The sequence below is a fragment of the Grus americana genome, chromosome 3 (genome assembly GCF_028858705.1).
Source record: "Grus americana isolate bGruAme1 chromosome 3, bGruAme1.mat, whole genome shotgun sequence".
Classification (NCBI taxonomy): domain Eukaryota; kingdom Metazoa; phylum Chordata; class Aves; order Gruiformes; family Gruidae; genus Grus; species Grus americana.
This window is the reverse complement of record NC_072854.1, coordinates 120,466,561-120,493,799: the sequence shown is the minus strand read 5'-3', so window position 1 is coordinate 120,493,799 and position 27,239 is coordinate 120,466,561. Positions and strand designations below refer to the sequence as shown.

At 39.3% G+C, this 27,239-nt stretch overlaps 1 protein-coding gene across 5 annotated transcripts in view; it reads left to right on the top strand.

Annotated features, from left to right (window-relative positions):
• The window catches only part of PLCB4 (phospholipase C beta 4), a 206,113-nt gene that overhangs the window by 96,838 nt on the left and 82,036 nt on the right, over positions 1-27,239 (top strand). For 4 of the 5 annotated variants that reach the window (XM_054821819.1, XM_054821817.1, XM_054821818.1 and 1 more), the window contains exons 4-7: positions 18,197-18,297; positions 22,363-22,443; positions 22,749-22,808; positions 24,139-24,282. In XM_054821819.1, coding sequence (XP_054677794.1) covers positions 18,214-18,297; positions 22,363-22,443; positions 22,749-22,808; positions 24,139-24,282 — 369 coding nt within the window. In that variant the 5' untranslated portion in view covers positions 18,197-18,213. Of the gene's footprint in view, positions 1-18,196; positions 18,298-22,362; positions 22,444-22,748; positions 22,809-23,559; positions 23,657-24,138; positions 24,283-27,239 lie in introns of those variants that run through there. The other variant, XM_054821821.1, reaches the window with a different exon arrangement.

Below are 27,239 nucleotides of genomic sequence, written 5' to 3'. Positions count from 1 at the left end.
ACTGATATTTCAGGGACAATAAAGTCATATTTCCAAGTTTTCTTTGCAACCACCATGTGCTGTCAATGCCTTTGGGAGAAGCAGAAGTGTTGTGAAAATTGTGGTAACATTGAGTGTGTCATACAGAGTGATACTGGCTGATCCTCTACCAACAGAATGGTCGAGACTTGCATCCTTTGCACCTCCCAGGTGTCCCACCATCCCACTTCTCTCTCACATTGTTCCGAACAGAGGCACCGGCCTCTTCCCTGAAGTTGACTGAGCAGTTTTGTTTTATCTCTGTATGTTGACTGTTATCATTTATAATTGTTTGCTTATGTCTTTTACAGAATAAGAAAAAAATAGGCTTGATGTGCAAAAAAAAAAAATAGGTTTGGTGATATTCTTGAGATGGTCACTTGAGTCTAGCAAGTGGGTTGCTTGCTTTGAAACATTGCTTGGGTCCTTCCTAAGGAGTGATATGTAAGCCGAATACAGGTCGGAGTCAGTGGGGAAGAATGCATGCTTTTTCACAGTTGAATTTGCTTCAGTTTCCTGAGTTTGTTTCAACTGAAACAATAATTTTATTGAAGTAAACTTTTAATTTTAAAGGTTACAGTACAAACCTGGAGTTTGGATTTCACCTGTGCTTTGCTGAAGTAATCTTACCTTGTAGTGCACCTACCTGGAGAGGCTCATAGTTGGAAGACAGAAATGTATTAGAGACCTGCATTTTCACCATCTTGATATGTTACATGGGAGCAGGTACCGTTTTTGTACGTTGTGAAAATGAGTATTACAGCCATACTGCTAGTACAGAGTAATTTATGGAGGATCAGTAACTGCAGGTTGTTATTCAGAATAAAGACAAGTGTTAATGAAAAGTCTTTGAGAATATTACTGCAGTCTAAAATCATCTCTGATTGCTTCACAGACTGCTTTGTGATATTTTAAGGCTTTCAGCCAGCCTGTTTTGAGTGACTGCAAATGTACTGTGAAACAGCATTCACACTAGAGTGTTGCAGCAGAAGGTATGTTTGCCCTACATACCGTAATGGGTAGAAATCCCCAAGATCCCTGAGCAAGCACTCAATGAGCTGGAAGCAGCCTAGCTGCAGTAACATGGAGCTCTGTGTGGCTGAGCAGCAGACTAAATTAACCTGCACAGTGAGGTTGCTTCTAGCACCCCAGAAAGTATGGCAAAACACTGCCAGCTCAGGGCTGACTCGCATGTCTGTGTGTTACATTGCACAGAGTAATTGTGCCCACTGAAGACGTGAATAAAACATTCATGTGCTATTGTAGCCTGAGCTGCTTTTTCTCTGTGTATCAGATATGTCTGGTCTTTGACCAGTGTTATCACAGAGGGACCACCAAGTTCCAGTTGGAAACATCACTTAATTCATGCCAGAAGATTTTTGTGTGAATAAAATGGTGGATTTGAGGCATCACATTCTCCAAGAATCCTCTGTACTCTTGATGCAGGAAAAAGTCTGTCTCTTAATACCCCTCTATGGGGGGAAAAAGGCTTCATTTTTTATTATTTTTTTGTTTGCTTGTTTAACACTGACTGAAATTTTTCAAGAGTATTTTATAAACAACACTGAGTAACTGGTCTTATGGCATGTCATCTCTAAAGCAGGTCTGTGGGGGCATGTCTCAATTTCAGCTGCGGGTATGATTACAGAGTGGGTGGCTTTGCTCTGCAGTGTAGTATTGCTGATGAGACTGTTTTCCTTGAGTTCAATTTGTGGCAGATGCCAGAGACCAGAGTCATAGAGGTTCAAGTAGCTCTTATTTATAGTTATGCCTTTTTGTTAGCTTTGGATCTTGTGGCAATTTTTATCCTGGTATATAAACCTGGTTTATATCCTGGTTTCATACTTCTACTCCAAAACAAAGCCACACCTTCTAAGAAAGGCAGGTTTGCATAGAAATGATGTTACCATGTGCCTATTGGGACCCAGTCTGAAAGCAAAAGGAAGTCTGATTTCTTCAATTCTAACAGAGGACTGTCCATTACAGAAGCTTGAAGAGTGGCCTTTGTTCCTTAGATCTGATAGTTCTGCCAGTGATGGGTTTGCCTGAGTAACTTATTTCTTATCTTGTGCATGAATTTGGATTTCTGACAGAAAGTGCAGTTTCTCTGCTTATCGCATCCAGCACCTGCATGATCTTATATTCAACCTGATTTTCATGTATTGTCATCTTAAACTTTAAAATTAGGTTCTCTCCTTTAACCATAGCTTCAAAAACAATCTAAGAATTACTTTTGTGTCTCTGTTCTGCTTAATAGTTCTGCTGTTTCTTTATGTTCACACAGGATTTATTTAAAAAAAAAAAGTAGCTCTCGAAGATATGTTTCAACTTACCAGCTATGGTAGCTGTAGCTGTGGGTTTGCTTTTTTATGTTACAGTAAGCAAGCTCTTAAACCCCTATGTAAACAGGTACAGTTCTACTTAAAGCGGAGTTTGCAGTCTGTTGTAAAATTTACAGAAATAGCAAACTTGTTTGAGAATTAGTAGATCAGACCAACAGTCCTGACAAAATGGACTGCAGAGAATCAATGCTGAGAGAAAGCGTACTCAAAGTCATTAAGTTTTCAAAATCACAATAGTCTCTTCCCAGTAGTGTGTGACACACCACCTTGGCTGGCCCAGTATCGCAGTTTGCTGCCACCGGAAAACTTGCTACTTTTGCTTGTCTCAGCCACACACTGCCAGTCTTTCCTTTCTGCTGGTTCTGGTCATGACTCGACTCCTGTGTGACCAGGATACAGTGCATGAAGCTAGCAGAAAATACCAAGTGAATAGCTTTCCACCGCTGTACAGAGAGGAACTGGCTAAGCTGGGATCACTCGGGCTAGCAGGAATGGGATCATCCAAAAGGAAGCAGAAGGGAGGGGTTAGACCGCTCTTTTCAGTGAGAGAGTGTTGGATCGGCTCCTTTTGTCATCCCTCATCACTCCAAAAGGGCTCATGTTTTGCTGGCACTCTGAACAAGCAGCTGTGTTGCATTTTCCTGGGTTTTCTGCAGTTAGGTTACTCTGGTTACCTCTGATAAGTGGTTGTCTCCAGCACACACTGGTAACAATTAACTTGGGGACAGTGGTGTCCATCACTCTGCCTGTTTACAAAGCCAATAGATACCTGGGCCCTTAATGTGGTTAATCAAGGGTACTCTGAGGATAGCACAGTTAGTTAACACTTTCTTAAACACAAATATTAATGCATGTTAGTTTGCATACTGCACAATGAACAATAGTATTGATTAACCCTTAACTAGCCCATGCTATCACGATTTTGGAGAAAACAGTAGAAATACAGCTTTGGAAGGGAAGGCTATAACTATAAAATCTGTTCTTTCTGCTTCTGTGCCAGCTACTTCTGTTTCAGGAGAAGCAGTAGCCTCTTTCTTCCCTGTGCTGCTCTTGTCTCCCATCCAAAAAAAACCTTGCCAACAACCTGGTATCTCAGTAAGCACAGACTGAGTGCCTGCCTTCAGAAGACTTTTGCCAGCTGCTCAACATAAAAAAAACCTTGCAGACCACTCTGTGTTACTTGGGATGGCACGGGGCTTTCCAGAGAAACACTGGCTGGGCATATTCCCTTTTCCCTACATGTGCCATTTCACTCAGATGCCCAAAGGAACTGTGCATATATGGAGCAAAGAAGGGATTTAATTCAGCAGTGCCAGGATTATGCAAAGCGCACCCTCTGACATGGATGGGAACTATACAGGAAAAAAAGATTGCAGGAGAGTGTGCTGACAAAAAGATTTATTGATCTAAAACCTATATTTGTTTATTTTAAAAGAACAAGCAAACAAACAAAACAACAAACCCCTAGCTTGCAACCTTCCTTCTCCAAGCTTTTAACTTGTATGCGTAGTTATTTCACGGAAGACTCATTTTAGACATTGGCATCTTGGTCGGTCTGTTCTCCATTGCATAGTGTAGTTGTGTAGTATCAGAGTGCTTCAAAACCAATAAAATCACCTTCCCCGGTGATGCTGAAAAACTCCATTCTTGCTTTTAACAGAGCGGAACATTGTGACTTGCTCAGGAAAAATAGTATCTTAAGGAGAATGGAAACCAGAAGTGCTCGGTGGTGGGCCAGTACCTTCACTGTATAGATCTTTCTGCCCTCAGTTTTTTAATGTGGAAAAGCTGCCATTTCTTCCCTTGAGACAACCTTCTCATAGATATTCCCAAGCCCTTCATTGTTTTCCTGTAGAGCGGTCAGTTGTCTCTTCTTCAGCTCTTCTGACTGGCAGTGCACTTTATGGTCTGATCACAGAGAACAAGAGTTAGTTAGGGTCTTGAATGAGGATGAAGAGCATTTTAAACAAAAAATTATCCACAGGATGTTAAGATTGCTCTGGGAACAAATGGGGTACAGGAAGATGGGAAGTGGGACTCTGATACATGATTTGACAGTCCAGTTGTGACTGTGCCAAAGCAATGTTTCTGTCACATCACATTGTCCGTTAATTCTTTTGGCAAGTTATATTTCCTACGAGAGTCGGCTACAATGAGTGGCGTCCAGGGATAGTGTTTCTTCTCAAGCTTTTTCCATGGTATGCAGCTTAGTTTCCAACATGCAAGTCGCACATGCTGACAAGAATCAGATGCACCTGTTCCTTGACCATGACCCACTCCACAGATGCAGATTTATAGAGCCTAAAAAGAAAGGGCTGAAGGGTATGTACCAGTTGAGCTGGGTAATTTCACTGCCAGAGATATTTTTAGTATAAATTGTGTACTTGCAACTAAGTTTAGAGTGATTGTAATTGTCAGAAGTTTTGTTATACAAAAACAAGCAGCTGCTGAAGACTGTGAGGGCAACAAGGGACCACAAAGCATCGAATGCACTGATTCACATGTGTAACACTTTTTCTAATGTGCCCATTGGGAGTTCTTGCCTAAACTCTACCTTTACTGCCTGCTTCAGCCAAGCATCTTGCTCTTTATCAATCTTAATAGAGCTTCTTGAGTTAGTTTTCTGCTTTTCTTGTTTACTGGACTGTGGGATGTGCTCTGTCATCTTTTCCTCAACAATATCTGCACTTTTTTATAACCTCCAGATTTTTCCTTGCAAAGCAACGCTATACAGTATTGTATGTATATAGTGTGTGTATATTCTTCACATTTCCCTGGGCTAGTATGTAAAATCTCAGAAGATTTATAAAGATACCAAAAATGCATTTATTGTATGTATACGGAAAGTGTGGTCTGCAGAACTACAGTGTGCACGTTATCGTGCTTACCAAGAAAGGAGCAAAGGGGTTTGCTAGCCAAGGTCAAAGAACTCTCTTCTTTAAGTTTTCAGTTAAAAAACAGTCTAGACGTTTTTATCACATTAAACAGTCTGGAGCATTTAATAGGTATGTTACAGGAAGAAAAGTAGTCTGAACTAGCTGACCAGTTTTCTTATGAGAAAAGCCTGCTGGGCTCAAGTTTTTATTCTTCGCAATGTTAATTATTATGCTGGAAATGCTTAACGGTGATACGTGAAGCAAAGCTGGTTTTAGACATGCAAAAATGTTACCCTCATTTTCTGTGGGGTTTGCTGTGCTTTGCATGTGACACTGATTTTGATTTTGATGAGCACTGTACTTGAGTGTGTATGCCACTTGTAACTGAGTTGTAGGAGGCCAGAGTGGATAGTGGCAGCATTAGTTAAGCACCACAGAACACTTCAGTGCATGTAACCAGTGCAAATGGCAAAACGTTTTCTTTCTGTCTCTGCTAGAGTCCTTTTATCAACTTTCCTAGTGTAACAAGTTGCATCTGTTGATTTCCATTGCATCTGATGGCTTCCAAACAGACTCCTCTGCTGTTGACCTCCACCCTCTCATCTAGAATCAGTTCTTTCACCTTCCCAGGCATTTTGCCCATGCGTCCCTTGGTTTGTCTGCAGCACAGAGGAATGCTGAACTTGTCTCCGGGAGCCCTGCCATCCCAACTCCCGAGCTGTCACAATAAATTACCCCACTCTGCTATTGCCTGGAATGTTGGCACTGTTCTTGCCACTTCTTTCTTCTTTACCCCACACGCAGACACCAGCGTTTTGTTTTGTTGGTCTTTCTTAGTGTATATTCTACCCTGTTCCTTCTTTTCCAGCCTTATTGCAGAAACCCAGCTTCATACTTGTAATAATCTCTAAAAATAGCCTCGCTTGTGCTCTCCCAAATCATTTCCATTTCGGCTATTCCAAACTACCCACTGTTCTTTTCTAGCATTGTGAAAATGCTGCCACCTTCCCTTTTCATTTGAGCTGTATTGGCCTGCTCGGGCACTTCATTATTCTGTTGAAGCCCACATCGGTGTCAGACATCCCATCGTTGCTTTCTGCATTTTTTTCTGTTGTTAGTTCCCTTCTCCTCTTTTCAATTCTTGTGCTGTTCCCCACACATCTGTTTCACTTCTTTCTCCCTGAATGGTTGTCCAGAATCAAGAATGTCTTGATATTCCAGCAAGATGTGCATACCTTTCCAGGGAGAGAAGAAAAAGCGCTGCTTATCTTCCTGCCTATGTGAGCATGTTCCATTATATACCTGTCTCAGCATGAGGGCAAAGGTATCCTCTGCTCACACTACCTGTGTCCCTTTCCACCTCAGCAGAAGTGGAGGTCCTAGCAGCCGGTGACAATAAAGAACAGTGATGAGGAGGCTTGGAGAGATACCAGCTCCCCCTTTTGTTTCTTGCTGTTCGACACTGAATTGTATCTTAATGTTAGGAATTGAGAGGAAGTAAGTCCCCTGACTCTGGGGTCTCCACTTGGTCCAGAAAAAACTGAATAAATTGAACCTCTCAGCATGCTGTAAAGCCTGCTGTTTATTATGAGAGGTCAGATAAGTGTTCAAAATGGGCTGTGTGTGCCAGCATGCCATACCAGCGCTCCTGACTGGCAGACTGGCTCTCCTTTTTGTCTCCATACTGGACAAATAGGTTACATACCAACACTTTTATTTTTATCCCTTTTGGAATACTGTGTCAAATCACCCATTTGAAGCAATACAAAAATTGAGATGCCTTTCTTCCAGAAATTTTCATATATATTATGAATAGTTGAACAAGCCAAAATGCATCCACGGGAAGATTTGGGGAGGGTGCTGGCTTGGAACACTCTCCCACCCCTCTGTTTAATAGTAGGCATGCCCCATTTTTTAAACAAGAGATATATTAATTTTTAGAAAGACATTTTAGGGACATTGTTCTCAAGTAATGTCAACAACTGAATACCTCAGTAATGAGTGTATTAGCACTCTGAACTGTTTTATCACATAAACTTCTCAGATGTCTCACACAGTCTCATCTTACCCTAAGAGACAAGAAATGTCAATTCGATAGTGACTGATGTGACAGGAAACATAGCACAATGTCAAAAGAGTTGTTTTAATATTTGATTAGTAGAAATGTATATGCAGGTTGCACTGTTTCTCTGAGGCAGGGATTAGTGGAAGAGACGGTGATGCCATATTTTATGCATCCCTGTCTTCTGTTTATGGTTAACTATGAACTTAGCTAAAAGATTGGTGACATTTTTTTTTTATCCTTGGTCCCATTACCTGCACAATCTTTCTTATTTTGTCACCGTTACTTTTAGAGCTTCTGGGCAGTGGTGCGACAGCCATTTAAATAAGAAATCTGGCCGAAACAAATTTACAAGAAATGCTTACTCTGCCACCTACCTACGATAATGAAGTAATGATAATAAAGTTCAGAACCAGTTGCTTTTTCTCTTGAATCTTTAGGAAATTAAAGCTATAAATAGCTGATAACCCGCTATAGCTCAAACATGGCTTCCATATTTGGACAGCTGTCCTGCTGGAAAGAGGGCTTCTAGATTTCCAAATTATAGACAGCATTTTATTTTTAGCCTTACCTAGTTGTGATACATTGTGTTTAGAACTGCGGCAATCTCAGCTTGAGAAAAATGACCAGTTATTTATTAATGAGTTAACACTGGATGTTATTGGTGATTAAAGGTGTATAACATTAATGACTTTTAGCTCTGGGACACCTCGCGGTCAGTGCTTTCAAACGCTCTATATAGATAAATAATTAGCATCACTAAGTGTGTAATTAAGACAAGTCTTGCTAGGCTAATTTTTTAGAGGGGGGAAAAAGAAAAATGGGAAATGGCAAAGTGTCCTTCCAGGACTCCAGAGCAGTCTGGCAGAACATCAACTGTAACCCAGATCCCTTGACTCCCAGCTAGCCAAAGGGGCTTTGTTTTTCCTGAATAACTGGTAATGAATGTTGTTTCTGCATACAGCAGGTAGAGTGGGAGTGAGGAAGATAGACAAGTTGAGCCTGCACAACAGTGTTTAGGCCAGGCAGTTCATGATTATTTTTTCCCCATCTGTTAAATGTCATCCTGATTCATAGATCTGCTTTCTTGCACAGTAATGTTGAAGTGCACACCATGAGCACCGTGTGTGTTTCTTTTCCTGTTACTGACTTGGGAAGAATCAGAGAAAGAGCCTTTATTAAAGACAATTAGTATGTTCTGTTTCTTTCTGGTTTTTTTTTTTTCTGATTTGAACGTGAAATCTTGGCAGAAAAGTAAAATAAAACCAACCACCCATTAACACTAAAGCTCTGAGGGAGCTGCAGCCTGCTCCAGCCACGCATGAGCTAGGGCAGGTCGCAGCTGCCCTGCTGCTGCCCTTCTTTGGGCTCAAATTGTGTCACAGAACTGGGAAAGGAAGAAAGGCTGTGCCTGCAAATCTCTGCTACCTAGGATTTGGATTTACTGCAGCCACTGGGGCTGGGTGGTCAGAAAGGTGAAGGATGATTTCCATCCCAACCAGCTGATAATGCTGTGCCTGTGTTCCCCTACCTCCTACCTGAGACTTGAGTCACATGAGCCACCATGTGAGGGAGCAGGATAACAGGGGAAGTAGAGGGTGATGAAAACAAGAAAAAGGATATCGGGTGCAAGGAAGGAAGGAGCATACTGATTAAATGCAGATACTAGGTCTATGTTACTTGCTTTTCATTCTATTTTATCTTCTCTTGTTTAAATAAGGGGATGCAAAACCTGCTCTCTCTAGGGTGTAAGGTGGGTGCTGAGATGAAATCTGAGCAGGATTATGATAGATAAAAAAAATTTCTGTTTAGTAACATAGGCTAAATTGCACAATGACAATCACACCTAAAAAGTATAAACCCCTTGTATCTTCACAGTGACTGTAGTCTGTAGGCTTTATCTAGGCTACTGAGAAATTTGTAATTAATTTAAATTTTCAACAAATATCTGCTTTTAACACACTCCCAGATGTCAAATAATTAATGCTGCTTTTTGCTATTAATACATTTTACACCACTGGAACAATTGCTGAAGAAGATGACATTAACTTTGTCTGAAATTTTAAGCCAGCAATGTGGCTCACTCATGTTTTCTCAGAAATCATCTAGAAAACTGGTCAGAATTGAACCCTGTAAGTTAGAATGACACTTTCCTAATTTTAGATTTTAAAGTAATGTTTATGTTCTTCACAGCTTATTAGTTTTTAAAATATCTGTGTATTTTGAGCAAGATCCTATTAAGTCATGTCAAAACTTTAATAAAGTTTGGTTTGAACTAAAGTACCTGACCATAGAAGGGATTATTTCGAACACACAAAGATTTAGAAGTTATTACAAAAATGTGATCTTGACCTTTCATTACATTTTATTAATACAAGGTCTGAGTCTGTGTCGTTGTTCGGAAACAGTCAACTGTGTCCTCAGGACATGGTCATGGAGCAGCTGATATTTGTAGTTTGTTTTATTTTTGTTTGAGGTACTAATGTGTTATTTCAAAAACTTTTCCTTGCACTTAAAAATGAAGACTGCCAATATTAATCTGGTTTGGAAGTTTATGTTGCCTTTTCTATGATATTTGTAGTTAATAATTTGATCTTAGAATTTTGCAGTTGTTTTATGTCCTAGGATCCCTGAACCTCTTGCATTCATAACAGGAATGATGCTCACTTAAGGTTATTTGGTGTTTATCTGTAGTCGTACCTGAATTTTTCTTAGAATTTTAATTTCAAACATTTATTTATGTCTTCCTATCACATTAAAGTACAGGAATCGCTACTTCTGCTTGAGATCTTTTGGAGTAATAAGCCGAGGAAGGAGGCTAAAAAGAAGCAGCTGAGGTTCTAAATGTAAAAATTGCTTATGATTTCAATTAAAATAATTGACACAAATACTTTGTACAGGTGTACCTAAAAGAGAGAAACACTACTCACTGACTTAAAAGATGTGTTATCCGTCAGCTCCAGATTAAATAACAACAGTAGAAAGTAAGTACAGTATTAATTGCCCAAAAACCATACTGAAGACTTTTTTTAATAAATCTGACAAGTCTTTTTCCTTTAGGACTCATTGCTGTAGTTATACAAGGTGTCAGATTTTACAAAACTATAAAGAGAGAATTTGGGCTTAAGTAATTCAGAAAATACTGGAGATGTTTTGCAAGTGCTACGTATTTGCGATTTATTTTTTATTATTATTCCAAGAAGTAGCATTTATTTTAACACTGTCCTCAATTGAAAGCCACAGAGTGAAGTAATTAAACTTAATAAAAGTCATTGCTGGTTAAATCAAGATACATTGTATACATTCATCACATGCTATAGCAATTCAGAAATAGCTTCACAACTATTATACAAACCATTGCTTTCATCAAAGTCCAATTCATTCTCTATTACTACCTGGGGAGGAGATGGCTTCCAGGAAATGGGATGCTTGGCATTCTACTGAAAATAAATCTTGAACGTCTCTAAACACTTCTGCTTAACTAAAGATAAAACTGTAACATCTTCCACATTTTTAGACAACTGAATTTTATATATTGTTAGTGTTTATTATTGGAACGAGACAAAACAGGGAAAGTTCTAGGGAAGGGTTCTTTGTCATATGCTCACGTTATGAGATGAAGTTCACTTGACAGGTCAAAAAGCAAAAAGTTACTCTTAGATGAATATGGAATAGTACATGTAAATAAAAAATAATCTGTTATTTATTGTATCTCTTCATGAGTCAGATTGCTAAATTCTCTGTGGAATTGACAGCATTCTGAGCACGACCCCTCCCGAAGTCATCCCTTGGGAAGATCTGTGTCTTTCCCCTTGCCTTTTGCGTTTACTGTTACAAAATTGAAAATGTCAACGCCAAATTTTCCATCACCACAAGGAAAGAACAACAATAAAAATAACCTTACTTAGTCAGTAAAGTTTATGGGTTTGTATGTATGGTTTGTTATTTTTTATCACTTAAGTTTTTACTAACTTCCAGTTATGATAACTCTGCATTTTGGCTTACTATTCAAATCATACTTTTCCTAGGAATGTGTACAGATGAGCTTTTGGTATTGCTGTAGGAGTTTTCTTGTGGACTATGAGTAAAAACTTACCTTTTTATTTTAACACTTTGCTGTTGAAATTGCCAAGTTGCTTTTGTTTTTCCAGGTATTTCAAGTGGCACCTATCTAAAGACTCATTTTGGTCAGCAAGGGAAGCTAATACCATTAGTTTATAGTGGTGGCACATGAGCACTGATCCCAATTCTATCAGAAGCTATGCGATGAGTCCAGATGACTTTGGTGATCAATTGGGATCAATTCAAAGGGGAAAAATGTGCTCCAGTGACTCTGTATTGCTGCTGAGCGTAGAAATAATTTACCTTCTTGGGGCTATAAGTATTTGTTCTGAGAGTGAGGTGCGTTAATTGTTTTTCAGTGGAGTGATATTCATGCCATCAAATTTAGAATAGAATGGAAAGAAAAGCCTTTAGTTTCAGATAATGCAGCTCCATTGATGGAAGAGGCAACCATGATCAGTAGGATTAGTGTTTGAGCAGGTGACAAAAGTTAGATGGTTTTGTAGTTACTGGTATTGGTTTGTTTTCTATTTTGGGTGGGATTTGGTAGTTACATATAAGAATTTCTCATGTTGGATTTTTCTGCTGGTTCTGTGTTAGCGTTAGACTCATTAAGCTGTCTTTTAACATTATGTGTCCCTCCCCATCATGTTGTGTGTCCCCCCCGCGCAAAACAAAAAAAAAAAAAAAAAGGATGGTTGGTAAGTACTTACAGCAGATACTGAGAGTTTTAGAATGAATGGGAAGGCTGAGGAAAACCATAGGTATTAACAAACCAGGAAGGCCTTAGGACAAAAAACATCTAAGGAAGCTGGGAGCTGATGTTTGGGTCCTATGGTCTTTTCTAGGAATTGTACTTGTTAGAGATAATGGCTGTCATCAGAGGTGATGACTGAAACACAGTTCAGACCTTAAGTTAAGGCAGGACCGTCTCATTTTCAGCACTACGGCATAAGCAATTGTTTTCTGCTGTCAGCAACAGATACACTCATGTCTTAGCCTGAAGCAGAGCTCTGCAGCGGGCAGCCTTGCTGAACTTGCCTGGAATGCCAAAGAGGAGGTTAGTTAAGAACAGGCCACTTCTTGTTTTGGTCTAACCTCTTAGCTGCCCCTGCGTGCCAATGCATTCCAGCAATTAAAATGAAATGGAAAATGAGACAAGATAGAAATTGAAACCATTACTAGACAATACATGTTCAGGCGCCTGAGCTCTGTTGTATGTCTGTTATTGCTTCTGGACCTTGTTTTTGAGAGAACTGGTTTAAGTTGCTTGCATTAGCTGTGGGAATAATGCATTTAAAAATAACCTGCTGAAAAAGCACTCTTTTTAAAAAGGAAGAAACCAACCACCAAACAAAACAAAACTTGACTGTGGAAGAGCCTGGAGAGCTGTGAAATCCTGGAATTGCTTTACAGTATAGTGTGGATACTGCAGAAATTCAGCAGCGCGGCTCTCACTGTTACTTTTTGCATAGGACTCACGCTGTAGTGGCTTCTGTTTTCTAAATTTTCTTAAAATTTACTCCGAATTTTAATTTCTAGTGTCGAAACCAGAGTTTTGTGTTTAAAAAACACCCTGTCTCTGCATTTTGCGTATGGTAATGCTGGTACATTTACGACCAAATAAATTTGACGCTGAGAAGTAAATGTGTAAAGATCTGAGTTTTCCTCCTGTAAATCTCTAGAAACAATTGTAGTATTTGAATATGAAAGTACTTCAGAACCTCATAAAAAATGAAGAGAGCATTTTTATAAGAATTTCAGTGTTGCGCTGCCTGTTTAGCCTTGGACAACTAGTTTCTCACTGTAGTCCACAGCACTGCAGGTAGACTTTCTGGACTGGGATGAACTCCATAAAAAAAAACCCCAAAAAGCTATAGAGGTCTGCCGATGTAAATCTGGTTGTCTTTGTTATGAAGAATCACGTTTACCAAAGAGGAGTGGTGGTGAAGGATATATATACTGGGCAAGGTTACTAAACTCATCATAGTGTTCTGTGGGTGCTTATACTTGGCCCTCGAAACCCACGCAGACAGTAACTGGTGCAGGTTTAGGTGATGTGATTCGAAGAGGTAAGTGGTGAAATGGCAAGCACAGAGTGTGGAGCCGCCTCGCTTTTCACTCAGCAAATAGTGGTTCATTCCAGAGGCAAAAATAATAATTACTAAAAAAAAATTTTACAGGTATTGTTTTAATATTCGGGGCTAAGCAAACTGCGGAAATTGTGAGTTACTGTGTTTTAGACTGGGGGGGATCAGCTCTGAGGAATACTGCCGTCCTTTCCAACAGTGTCTCAACATTGACAGGATGTTTATGGGATCCAAGGAGTATCCTATCCATCATGCTAGCCAGCCCTGTGGGTTAGTTTAGAATATCACCTCTTTCCCCAAACATTTGTCTGCTTTGTATTAACAGAATCCTTTCCTCCTCCTGTTCAGCCACACCTTGTCCTTCTTTTGGTCAAAGAATGAAAAAAACCAGGATTTATAGTCCCTCCACCCCCCACACCTCTGATTTAGTTTAGTACAGCCAAGCTTACAAAAGAGGAAAACTTCTGTGTTAAATAATGCCATTCTGGATATGGTTAATTTTATGTCCTCACTCTTTGGGTACTCCAGGTGAATCAAAAGGTACTTTTTTTTTCCATGTGATTCAAATCCTGCCTTCAGGCATAAGTCAGTGTTGAAAGAAATGGAGATATCTCAAAAGGCATTTCACTACTGCACTTGAGAGACTTCACCTACTTCTCCCTTGAGGTCATTGATTAAGTCCCGAGGGGTGTTTTATATAAGTATTCTTTCTGCTTTTGTGAACGGTATGTATTCAGAGGCATTTTTATACTTTAAGAACCCTAAATCAGTGGGAGATTTTGATTTTAATTTTTAAAAGCTAAAAGTTTTAGAATTAAAATTTTACTGTCTTAAATTTAGTTACTAAATCTTCTATCTTTCCCAGCTGAATCTTCACACATTTCTTTGTTACTACATTTCTTTAAAGAGAGTTAATTCTCATCATAGTGAGAGTATGTGCATGCATATATTTGCAACCGTATGAATGTTAGAATATCATGTTTGGGTTTGGTGGGTGGCGTTGGTTTTGGTTTTGGTTATTATTTGTTTTGTACTGCTTAAAAAATTGATGAAGATTAATAGAGCTCCAAAGAGTGATAGGGGAATATTTTGTATTTTAATTTGGTGATCTTAAAAGATAACAGGGTTATGTTAGAATGGATTTTTGAGAGGAGTGTGAGAAATGTGAGAGACCGAAAAGAGCTTTTCTAAAGGCAGAGAGAATTTTCTTCACCTTCTGCACAGCTGCCACAGTGTATGGCTTAAAAATCTCATTTGTTACAATTCCTCTGACTCCTTGCTCCGTGTACTCAAGCCATCTTTCCCTCACACTTCATCTGTCTCAGTTCAACTGTAAACTATGTTGACCTGTGAGAGAGCAGAGCTAAAGAAGAGGTTGGTAAGATGGTAAATAACAATGAGCTTGAGTCCCTGAGACACAGCTTGATTGCTTGATAAATTATGAACAATCAAGTGTGTTTACTTGCAGCTAAACGTAAGGTTATGTAAATAAGAAGAAAGACTGTTACTCTGGTTTGTATGACAGAGTGCTCTGCTGGGCTACTGTGTCCTGATCCAGACCCCTGACTTTAGAAAGGCAGCTGGTAAAGCGGAGGGGGCTCAGGCTGACTCCAGGATATGAAAAATGTGCGTTGCAGCAGAAACTGAAGAGCTCGATCTATTTAATTGGTCAGCGATGAAGTAACGAGACAACTTCATCATACTGTGTGAGTACCCAGACGAGGAGAAGATATCTGTAAAGGAGGAATTTTTACAGAGCCATATTTCTGTGACTGGATGATGAACTCAGCAAAGTTCAAATTGGTAATAAACTGCATGTTTGTAGTGCTAAGGTAATTAGTCTTTCTGAAAGATAAGTGTCTGTTCAAGAACTCTTTGCTTTCAGGATTCATGGTGCCAGATGCTGGATGGAATGTTATGATGTGTCAGGAGTCAGAGCAGTTGCAGAGCTTGTAGATTATAAAATCTGTGTCTGTATGGGGTTCAATGTCAATGAGAAAGGGCAAAGGCCATGTATATAGGCTAGGGACTGTGAAAGAGTATGCTTCACAGTCTTAAAAGTGTCATCACATTTCTTATATGTTAGCACAGAATGCATCTGCTTTTCCCAGAAGGACTTCCCATGCTGGCAGCATGTATTGCTTCATGAACTACCTGTCGTAGTAACTTTTCTTCTTGGGAATGTTCTGATAGTAAAATTCATTTAAACAGATAAGGGAATGATCAAAAGGGAGTGTTTATCACTTCAGGCATATAGGTTTCAAGTTTTCTTTAAATCTAAGGGATGTTTTTCCAAGATCTTTGGGAATCTGTGGTATAGTATGGGGTTTTGTTGGTTCTGATTTCAACTTTGCCATTAATAAAGCCCGTGAAGTCAGAGCACAGCTTTCTGAAGCTGTGTTTCTCTAAATGTAGCTTTGCTGTAAGAACAAGCACTAAGTTTTCACATTGTGATCATACCGAGCTACTGTGTGAAGTCTGTGAGCTGTATAGAAGAAGACGCCATCATGCTACTGCAATGACATGGCTGTCCTATTATGCAGCTTCCTCCGTGGAATGAGGAAGAAGCAGCTCTGTGCTGATCTAAACTGGAAGAGACCCTAAAATTATAGGTTTGAAAAAAAAAATTAAAAAAATCAATAATTTGGCACATTCCCTGAAAGGATCTCAAAACATCTCATGGTCCTCATGAGGAAAATACTACTCTCTTACAGAGTGGTAACAGCCAAATGCATAGGGCTGGCAAACAGAAAAGGGGGCTTTTGAGAAGATACTAAATGTAGCTGAACGCTTCTTGGCCCTAGTTCTGTCTCCTCTATTTTGTTGAAAGCATCTCTTCATCGGAGAAAAAAATAGTACAGAAGATGAGTAGTCTTAAATATTGTTTAACATCTTTTTTTTAAGTGGAGAGTACAGATACGTTATTTTGAGTTTTCATCCCATTCTCAACAAAAGTGAGCACTTAATGGTGAGAGAGAGAGATAGAGATATATATATATATATAACTGTCAACTTGTATTTTTGATAGTTATGGAAAATGAGTTGATTTGTCTTATTCTAAGGCTTTGGAAATGTGATATGTATTTTTGATATTCCTGTATCGGTGATGGGCAGCATCAAAATGTATGTTGCAATTTTTTAGTAGTAAGGATAGTTTTTTCAGTAGAAAACTATCAAAAGTAACTGTTCTTAAGGCCAGTGTTGGACAGAGTCTTTTAAAGTATCCTCCGAGTTCTTTTGTTCTTGTACTTTTTCTTGGTAGAACATTTTTGATACAAATGAAAGCAAGACAGAGGAGGACACTAGAAAATTATTAATTTTTTTTTTCTAAACACTTGCATCTATTGTGGGTTTAAAGTTCAGTCAAAGTAGACATTTCTGTCTAAGAACATTGTGGAAGCATTGTTACTAACTGGTAATGTTTTAAGTCTTCTATTCAGAGTTTTAGCATACAAAACCACTAGAAAGATGGTTTGCAGAGCATAGATTACGCAGCCTGTCACGCTCTCCCCTGAATTTTCTGTATGCTTTTTATTCTTTGCACTTAAACTTGGCTTGGACCGGGTGCCTGCATTGTAATGCCATACGAACTGTGCTGGTTACGCTTAGCCCCGTATCGTGCTGCTAGAGACAGTCAATAGTAGATGACTGTTGTCAGAGGAAGGCTAGGGCAAGCAGACGAGAACAGAGTAAGGCAGCGTTCGTCTGTGAGACAGGCAAGAACATGTGAGGTCAGATTATTGTGACCGTGTGCTGTATTCATCCTCAATATACCGTTTCGCAGAATGATTTACTGACATCTGTGAGTCAGTCTTGTCTTGCTGCTGCCACGTGTATTCCCTCTTATGCAAGACTTTCTGATCCAGTGTATAAAAGCAATAAACAAGATACTGTGTGTCCTAGGCGGTGTTAGTAAGCAGGAACAATGCAGATGCGCTTTACTTCAGGTAAAATAAACTTCAGTATTTCAGAGTATGTAGTTGGGACATTTTGTGGCGGAAAGCAGCATAACCTGGAAGGCACCAAGGTGGTGGAAAGGAGACTGAATAATTCGATAGTCTTTATTGTAAGGTCCATATGTTATGACTTCTGTATTAAATTCTAAATTAACAGTTTTGTTCACATTCCTAAACTGCAGAAACATACAATACTACTAGCTAATTTTATTTAATGTCCTGTGTCCCTAAGCAGTTTTTTTCTGTGAATTTTGACCTACATATTATCCATATATTGAGTTATGTATAAAATACCATTGAAAATACCCAGGACTTTAATATAAATGGATTTTGAAATACAAAACACAGAGGGAAAATGTGTTTTGCCTATGTAGTACACAGTTTAGAATGTTAAAGAAAATGAAATCTGTCTATGTAGGATCTGATGTTTTCCTGTAAAAAAGAAGCACTCCTATATTACAGATTGTGGTATTCTGTGTCACCTAGGGCTGTGTTAATCCCAGCCTCGTTATACTCTAGAAGTGATGTAGCAGATATTTAAGCTAAAGCAATGTTACAGTGCAAGTGTTTTTTCAAATAATTCAGACGCACATTTTACAAGTATTTTTTATTTTAAAGTTATGAAACAAAAATATTGTTATGAGGAAAACTCTTGATTTAGAAATGCAGTGTGACTTTTTAATATTTCTGTGTGAAAGGAAAAGCTAAAAGTCACTTTTTGCCTGCTTAGATTTTGAAATACTCCTCCTAAAAGACAGTAATTGAACTCTGCTTTTTCATTCCATTTCAGGTTTTTCTTCTATAATCATGGCAAAACCTTATGAATTTAACTGGCAGAAGCCAGTTCCCTCTTTTATGCAAGATGGAGCTGTGTTTGATAGATACGAAGAGGTAAGAGGCCAGTTGCATTTCATTTGCTATTCTCTTTTAAATATGTAGATGTTACAGAATATTTCATGTTTTGCTTTCATTGTACACAAATAAACTTTCAAATAACTCCAAAAATGTATGTGGGGAGGAAATACTAACATGCTTTATTGCTATACAGACTTTTGCTTTTAAAAGAAACAACTTTAAAATATATTTAATCCCTCTGATTTGAAATAAGCCCTGAGGAAGAGAAAGGGAGATTTGGATCAAAATGTCTGTAGCACGCATAAAGCTCTCATCTTTGCAGATTCATAAAGCACATTACCGAACAAAGTGAATCCTTCCAATTTTTTGTACATCAAATGGAGGGCGGCGGGGGGGAGTGGGGGGAAATGTGTCGTCTTTTTTTTTTTTTTTTTAAATAAACTGAGGACCTGCATCTCACAAGGGAAAGTAAGAGAACACAAAACATTTATATTCTGATTCAAATGAATCATTTGAGATCTGGAGTGGTTTTATCTACTTTAGAAAATCAACCTGTACTCTATCTGAAATACGATTACTATGATCCCGCTTTCAGCTGTGCTTTAATCCAAATTTATTAAAGGAATGCAAAACAGGACATTTTACACAGATAGCTGAAATAAAGTGCTAAGACATTTACCTTATACTCAGCATTGATATGCCTGTGAGAATAATTTTATCGGTGTCTATTTTTAATCTTGTTTGGACAGGAAATATCTAAAAGTTGAAGGTATCTCAGTAAGCGCCTTCAGGGATATTAGTATTTTCCTCTTATCTTGTGAAATGTAGGTAAAAGGTATTATTTATCATGAGGCCTGCCAAGATAGGAATAGTTGGTTTATCGTGTATTTTCAGCTTTGAGCGAAGATAAACTAAAAAGATACTAGTGGACACTGAATTCCTTAGAAAGGAGGCTCATAAAAAGCTTTATTTTTCTTCAGCAAATATTGCTTCAGGAACTCAGCCTCTGAGAATCCAAGTGAGGGGCTATGGTCTATGGTTGGTCTCTTGCACCTCAGATGAGAAACAGAGAATGGGCAGATACAGAAAAGAGTTTAAGTGCTCAAATTTTCATGTGAGATCAAGACTGCTCGGTGAGGCACCTGGGTCCTTGATGTAGTGATAGGGAGAATGAGATGTCTCAAAAAGTCATACTTTTGCACTGTAGGTCAGCATACACAGGAGGGACCTGTGCGAGACTAGATGATGCTGGGTAGACGTGGGCGAGATGGTAGCACCAGAAGTCTCGCTACTTGCAGCTGAATTTACTGCCTTCCAAAGCCCTGCAGAAAGGGGGTCCGGCTTGCCACCTGTGGAGCAAAATGCTTTTTGTCCATCCACACGATATTCTCTAGCTGCATAGCTTACTGCAAGTTTTGCTATGGTACAGTTGAAAGCCTGTTGTTGTTTTTTTTTCTTGAAGGGACTCTTCTGGAAACATTAAAAGGCTTTCACTTAGGTAGCTAACTGTATATTTTAGCTGCAATTTTATAGGAATCATCAAGGGCTGTAAAAAAACCAGTGGCTCAGAAGTTAAGATCTGCAGCCTGTAAACAGTGAGCATTAAATGGTGTGTCTGTTTGATATTATCAGATCTATGATATACATATGCTATTATTTGTGTTGTGGTAGTAACTAGATAGCCCACCCAAGAGAAAGACCAGTTTTAGAAATACTATGCAAACATAGCACGATCTCATCCCTATACTGTAGGGCTTGCAATTTTCAAGAAAATTGTTTCACATCTAGGCTTCTAATTTTCATGGAAATTCTGTACTTAATTCCTCACTCTAACAGAAAGGTCATGTTGGGGAAAAGAGAAGTGGTAAGTGAATTAACGTCATACAGCAGGTCAGTGCAGAACTGGGGCTCAGGAATCCTGGTATGGGTCTGGGTGACTGAACAGTTGTAGTACAGCACGAGAGGTCTTTTATGTGCCCAAGTTTCATTGAGTGGCTAGAAAAATCCGAGTCATCGCCGTGCAGAGTGATGTCTTGATCCATCTTTTGCTGATAGATGAGTCCCTTAACCAGAAGAATTCCAACATTATGGAAATTTATTTTGAGTCAAGTATTATCATGTTTGCTGAAAAGTCTGAGTCTAGAACAGGGTTATCTCAGCAGAATATGGGTACTAAAAATCAGACATGATTAGGATTCTTACTGGTCATGTTGCATCTACATGGTCTGATGGCAGGTGCTTTTTTTACCGTGCAAGAAGACAAATTGCAGAAAAACTAATTTGCTTCATGAATAGAGTCAAGACTGGGGTGGACCATCAACATGAGTGCAATTTACATAGACATCTTTGTGAAAACAACATCTTTGGTATATCAAGAGCATTTTGATAGATGGGGACACAATAAATGACCAATATTGCCTGCCTTTTTTTTTGCAAGTAATCTTACTGGGAAACGCAAGATGCCCTCATTTTGATTAGCAGCTAGCTGCATTTTAATGTGAAACAGGACTCCAAGGGCTGTAAAACTAGTAAATCTGAGGTGTCTGGGAACAAGTAGGTTTCATGAGGGACAAGTGCTAGGGTGAAGCTATGGTGGAGGAAGGTGGGCAGAGCAGTGCATGTTGGAAACTCATGCATAGCAGTGTTGGCTCAGACTGAGCTGCAGCAACTTTGTACTTTCTATCTCAGCTCCCCTGCCTGTAAAATTAACGTAGTTGTTTGCTACTTGGATGGAAAACTGCAGTGCGTCAGTCCTTAAAACATAAATCTCATTTGAGGACCTCAGATGTTGTCCAGAAGTGGTAGACACCATTCAGTAATTAACGTTTCCAGGGAAAAGGAGCGATTATCCCAAATGTAGCGTATCACCTTTGGCTGTGCCCATCTAGAAGGGCTCAAGGACATTACTCAATCGTGGATCCAGGAATTTGCTTGCCTTCATGCCCAGTGTCAAGTCAGAATAAGACCTGACTGGAACATGACCATTCCTTAGCCCACCCGATGCCCTTGTTCTGTGGCAGAGGCCACCACGAGCACCTGTGGCTGCCCCCAATGTCCTGCATCCCGGGTCAGGCAGGGGGGTTGTCTCAGAGTAACCCAGTGAGAACTGGCCTGAAGAGACTTACTGCCTTAAAAGCGTGCTCCGTGGATTGAACACATTGGAGTTTTTACCTGGTTCTGTTACCTAAATTCAAATTGTCCTGTATGCAAGAATCTGAAAACAGCTGCGTGTGTTCGTGTCCTTGCTGCCCTTGTTGTAGGCACAGGAGAGGACATGGCATTTCGGAAAGGTACCTCAGCCCTTAACACAGAACAAAGCACTGATCTCTGAAACAGTACGCAGGGCTGTAGCCTGCACACATGCTTGATGGTTTTCAATTAAGGAAGTCAGGAAGTCCTGGATCCTTTTTTTCTTTGAAAAGTGATTGATTCTGCACAGTGTTATCCTGCATTTTAGCTTAATTTATGATGCATTAATTGAGGCTGGAGGTGTGTGGAGGAAATTTCTTTTTTAATTCAGCTAATCTGATTTTTTGCCTTGTCTAGTCTCTTTGGTATGCCATTCTTCATTTATCTACAAATCAATATCCTTCAAACTCTGCTTGCCTGATACTCTGGCAACAAAATACTCGTGGCATGCATACTGTGATAGTCTAACAGAAAAGTGCTTCCCAAATTCTGAGTGTTAAAATGAAATGTGGTCATTTGATCCTGAAGGCAGTATTGGCAAATTACATATTTTTAACGTTTACATAGTTTGAAGCATGTAATTTTCAATAATTTTTTGAAGTTCCATTTCATTAAGGTTTTTGCTTAGGTAAGAATCACTGCTTTTATTAAACAAAACAAATCTTCGTAGTTGCAAAGAAGTAAGAAAATATTAATTAAGTGCATCACAATGTCTCAAATGGCAGCAAAAAGACAAATCATTAAAATGATCATTTTTTACAAGCGTGCCTCCCTCATTGCTGATTGCTTTGGGAATAGCAAATTCTCCAGGAAGGTATCTGGGAAGAAATGTAACAATCTTTTATACTTGAACAATAAATAAATTTATGACATTTGTCTAACTAACTAATGATCTGTATTTTCTTTCTATAGGAATCTTTTGTCTTTGAAAGCAACTGTCTCTTCCAAGTGGATGAATTTGGCTTTTTTCTGAGCTGGAAAAGTGAAGGAAAGGTATATTACAATTATGTCAGGAATATGTATTGGGTATTATTGCACTTGGTTTATATTCTGGCTAGTTTCTGAAAATCTCAAATACTGTGTTAGTTTATTTACAAAACTAACCTTAGTCCTATTCTTTTAGAATTGATAGAAGTGAAGTATTTAAGAGGGAATTAACGGATATAAAAGAGAAATATACTGTTTAGTGTTAATTAACAGTGTTTGCAAATAAGATTCATTGTTTATTTTTGCTGCAATTCCTAATGGAGCCGTGTGTCAACAGACCTTTGAACTTGTACCTTTTTTTGCCATTTCAGGAAGGACAGGTATTAGAATGCTCCCTGATCAACAGTGTTCGTTTTGGAGCTGTACCAAAGGTATTCTATAGTTAGTTTATACTCTTCATTTAAACAAAGAATATTTAAACTGAAGGTGAACTGCAGGATGAAGTTCATTTTATTTAAAAAATATCAGCAGCACAGCTTTTATTTGGCAATCACAGTCTAAAATGTTAAGTTTTAAAGTCAGGTAATTTGGTGTGATTGCAGTGGGAAGGTTCTGTCATCTGGTCTTTCTGATGTAGTACAGTGCTTAGCTTTCAGGAGGTGGTGAAAGCCGAACAACAGACATTAAGAGCATGTATCAGGAGTTTTTAATTATTTTGTTACAGTGTATTGTGATACTTGTTTTGGGGATCTGGAAGAAGATGTTTCGTATTCCAGATTTTGTTCCTATCTGTTTAAAATTTGGTTCATCTTTTTGCTCCATTGACATAAAACATAGAAGGTTTTGTTTGCATCCCTCTTGTAGAGTTAGCTGGTCAGAGAGGGCAGCTGGTCACTACCATTCTGAAGAATATCAACAGAAGTATTAGCTAGGAGTTCTGGAGAAACCCAAAACTTTGGAAATATTTTCAGTGGTATTCTTTGGAAGGAAGACATAGAATTTTCTGAAGTGAACTCTGGGTTTCCCTCCTCCAGGCCTTTAGAAGATTTGTTGTGAAGCAAGATATCTGTTAACACCTCTGCATTTCCACTTTCATGTGTTAAGTGTTTCTGTGTTAACTGTAGATAACTATCTCTTAGTAGTTCTCTTGGGAATCCATAGACTAAAATCTTTCCCCCGTAGAGAAGGGGCATGAGAAGTGGTGGTGCAGACAACCCCATGCTTCATGTGCTGACAACCATACCAATATGCTTCAGACTTCACCTCTGTCTTTACATAGGTAATTTGCTCTTTATGCCCATTAAATCTATAGCCCTTGACCTCAGCAGAGATACCAGCTTGTACGACGTGTCGTTAAGAAACAGCCAAAAAATCACACAGATCGTAACTCAAAGTAACTATGGACTTCAATAGATTGGAATAATTTACTTAGAGGTTAACACTGTTCCTCTATTTCCAGTCCTTGGAGTGATTAATTTTTCTTTTTCATGATGAAAATATATGTAATTTCAAATTTAACTTTCTAAAATATATTTATAATACTTCATTTACTTCTGAGTCTTTACAATCATGTTCCTAATTGTTAGAATGTATTGGTTTTCAGGTTTACACACAATAATTCTAAGTGAAAGCACTCATTTAAGGTGATTGGCAAAGGTTTAAAAGTGTTAATGTAAATGGAGATTGAAATGTATCTTTACCATAGTGCATCGCATAACAAAAGTATGGCAGATGTAACAAGTTATTTATTCTGTTTAACAGGATCCCAAAATACTAACTGCACTTGAGGCTGTTGGAAAATCGGAAAATGAGTTGGAAGGACGGATAGTGTGTGTTTGCAGTGGCACAGATCTGGTGAACATCAGCTTCACTTTCATGGTAGCGGAAAACACAGAAATAGCCAAGGTATTTCACAATTAAACAGTGTGTGGGAGTTAAAAAAGAAAAAAAAAAAAAGGAGAGCTCCTCAGCAGTACTCAGTTGTTTTTCCTGAGTAAGTCAGCCTTCTTGGCTGACCGAAATACCTGTTTTAATGCCTGCTGCCACACTCTACAAAAGGACAGCAAACATTTCTGTAACATGTCTGCGTGCCATGGTGAAAGGCAGTAGTGACCTATCAGGCTCCATGTGCATGGTGGTTTATCAAAAGTAGACGCTGAGACCATGAAATATGGGACACAGCATTCCCTCAGCTGTTTAGTGTCTCTGTGTGGGCCTTGTGCAGCAGACTGTGTGACCATTACACAGTGGATCTGTAACACGCAGGGATACTGAAGGCAAGGGCAATTACTTTTGTTTTCCTGGTGGGTGGAGCTCAGCCCTCCAAAATTTTGTTCAGCAGTAGCCTAATTGTATTCTGTGGTTCATATTATTTGGAAAGACAAAAGCAGGAAAGAAAATTCTCTACAGTTAAAGGGATTCCACTGCACCCAGGTTCTTTTCTGTTTCCCGTTGACATGGAACAGTCTTAAGAGAACAATAGTGCTTTTTTTACGCGTCATCTTTCCTGAGAGCTTAATATTGCAGTTCACAAAGCAAATGCTGTGGCTCCACCAAGGCCTGGTACTCGATCTGTCTGCTGTAAACTGCTCTGAGAAATTTGATCCTGACTACTGATTCTATGCTACTAGCTTAGATCCAGAGATTCAAGGGATTTTAAAAATACCCATTTTTTGCTTCTCTTTTCTGATTGTACCTACAGCGTGTTATAATCTGTTTTGCCTGTGAGATAAGTACTGAATAGTGATCAGTAACACACACCTGCTAAATCCCTTCCTTTAAAACTGAGTATCTGTTTGCTGAATGCAGCATCACTAAATCCCTTGGCAGACCTGGTTGATTTTTCATTACTTTGGATCCTTACATCTTTAAACACTGGCAGTACTGAGTAAACTCCATGATAGGAGAAATACTTGTATAACTTACATGGGTACACTAAATTGGTTTTACCGTGTGTATTTTCAGCAGGCTTTCAGGGAAATAATGTGTCACAGTTATGTTTTGAAAACATTTAAGAAGCAAAGAAAAGGAGGTGCTGGCAGGATTCACTTTTATACTTAACCCAACAGTGTCTCTGATTTATTCTGAAAATAGAAATTTGGAGATAAGTTTCTTAGCCACCTTAGATCTCAATAAACTGTATTAGACTAATTGGTTTGTGAGGAGTATGGTGGCCAGTTCCATAGACTGTCACAACAGGTGAGCTAATTATACTGTCTAAAAGATCTACTGCTTCATTAACCACCAAGATGCTTACCAAAAATGGTGTGTCACGCTGCAGTCAGCTGGTGGGTTGGCTCTGAGAGGCCCATAAATGTCTCCTGCCTTTGGGAGTCCTTCCACCAAAATATCCAGAACTTGTCAACAATGGTGGTCCCCCTGATCCGTTTGAGGCACAACGGAGAGAGTAAAGTATATCAAGCCAAAAACAACGTGGAGCTTTCTAAGTTGTCTTCGCTGGGGATATGGGCATATGGGAAGTAATTTGGCCTGTATTATATTGGCCTTTTGTGTACGGTAAGTACATCAACTTGCTACTATGCTTCTGTGCTAAAATAAAATTTTCTAGGAGTTAATCTGCACAAAGAGCTGCTCCTGCTTGCTTCTTCCTGTTTTGTTCATGAGAAGACATCTTTCTTCTGGGGCCAGTAAATCTCCCCTAGAAGAAATCAGTCTCTTTGCGTGGCATTAAGGAGCTGTGCGGCTGCTAACTGCAGTTTAAAACAGGCCTTGATTTAACCCATGCTCAAAAGTAAGCCCCCTTGGGCAACGACAGAGGCAAGAGTTGGGAGAAAAGAGGGCAAGGATTGTAGCGTAAGCAGCCCAGATATGTGCAAGGGATGCATCTGTAGTGGTTTCTGCTGTTCCCCCCGCCCCCCGTTGCCATGTTGTCCCTTCCTCAGATAAACCAAGGTCAGGATTGGTTGGCACCTAACTGGGGTATTATAAAACAAGGGAATTTAGTGACAGATCGAAATACAAAAGCTGAGAACCTTTCTGCCCAGAACAAGGGCAAAAGAAGCATTCTGCTTCTGAGGATAATAATTTACAATTGGAAAAGAAGTAATTGTTACTCGCTGAAAGCTGGGTTGTAATGGAACTGCATAACCATGACAAAGAAAATGAATGCAAGTTCCTGGCTTGAGGTGGAATTAGGTGGGAAGCAGATTCTGCCAGGTCCCGTAGGACGGGGTGGCAGAGTATGGGGGCAGTCCCTTAGGGGTGCCCCAGCTGTGGCAGATGGGCACGTGCCAAGCTGCTGCCTGCTGTGGGCAGTGGTGAACCCTCCCCTCCAGGCAGGGCTCATCACAGGCTGTCCCTTGTGATCTGTCACCGTCTCTGCTCCGGGGCAGCCCCATGTTCCTCTGCCTTGCGTAGCGACATACTCAGCAGGTCTGGCCAAGTCATCGCTGAGCTCCAAGTATAGCTATTCCAACAAGAGTGTGTTTATTATCTCTCCACTTGTCTCCAAGCTCCAACTCTGGTATTTACATTCTATCTACTTAAATTTTATTGGTGTTTTCTGCTGAGAAATTGGTTTTCATTTCCACTCTTAAAACAAAACAACCACAAAATAGGGTGTACTCTGTCTCTGATTGCAAGCAGCTGTCATGGTCCACTCCTAAAGCAACTCCACTGTGGTAGTAGAGAGTGACTGTAAAAGGTGGAATTTAAACTCTAATGTTTGGAATCCTGATTAAATCAGATTATATAAATTACTGTGAGCTAAAATTAAAACACACACATATTAGAGGTGTGAGAGTATGTGTGTATTTTTCTTTTTTACTTCTGGACTTTCTGTGACCTAGTAATCTGATAATCTGCTTTCCTCAATCTAGTACATTTGAAAAGGCCAGCGAGTA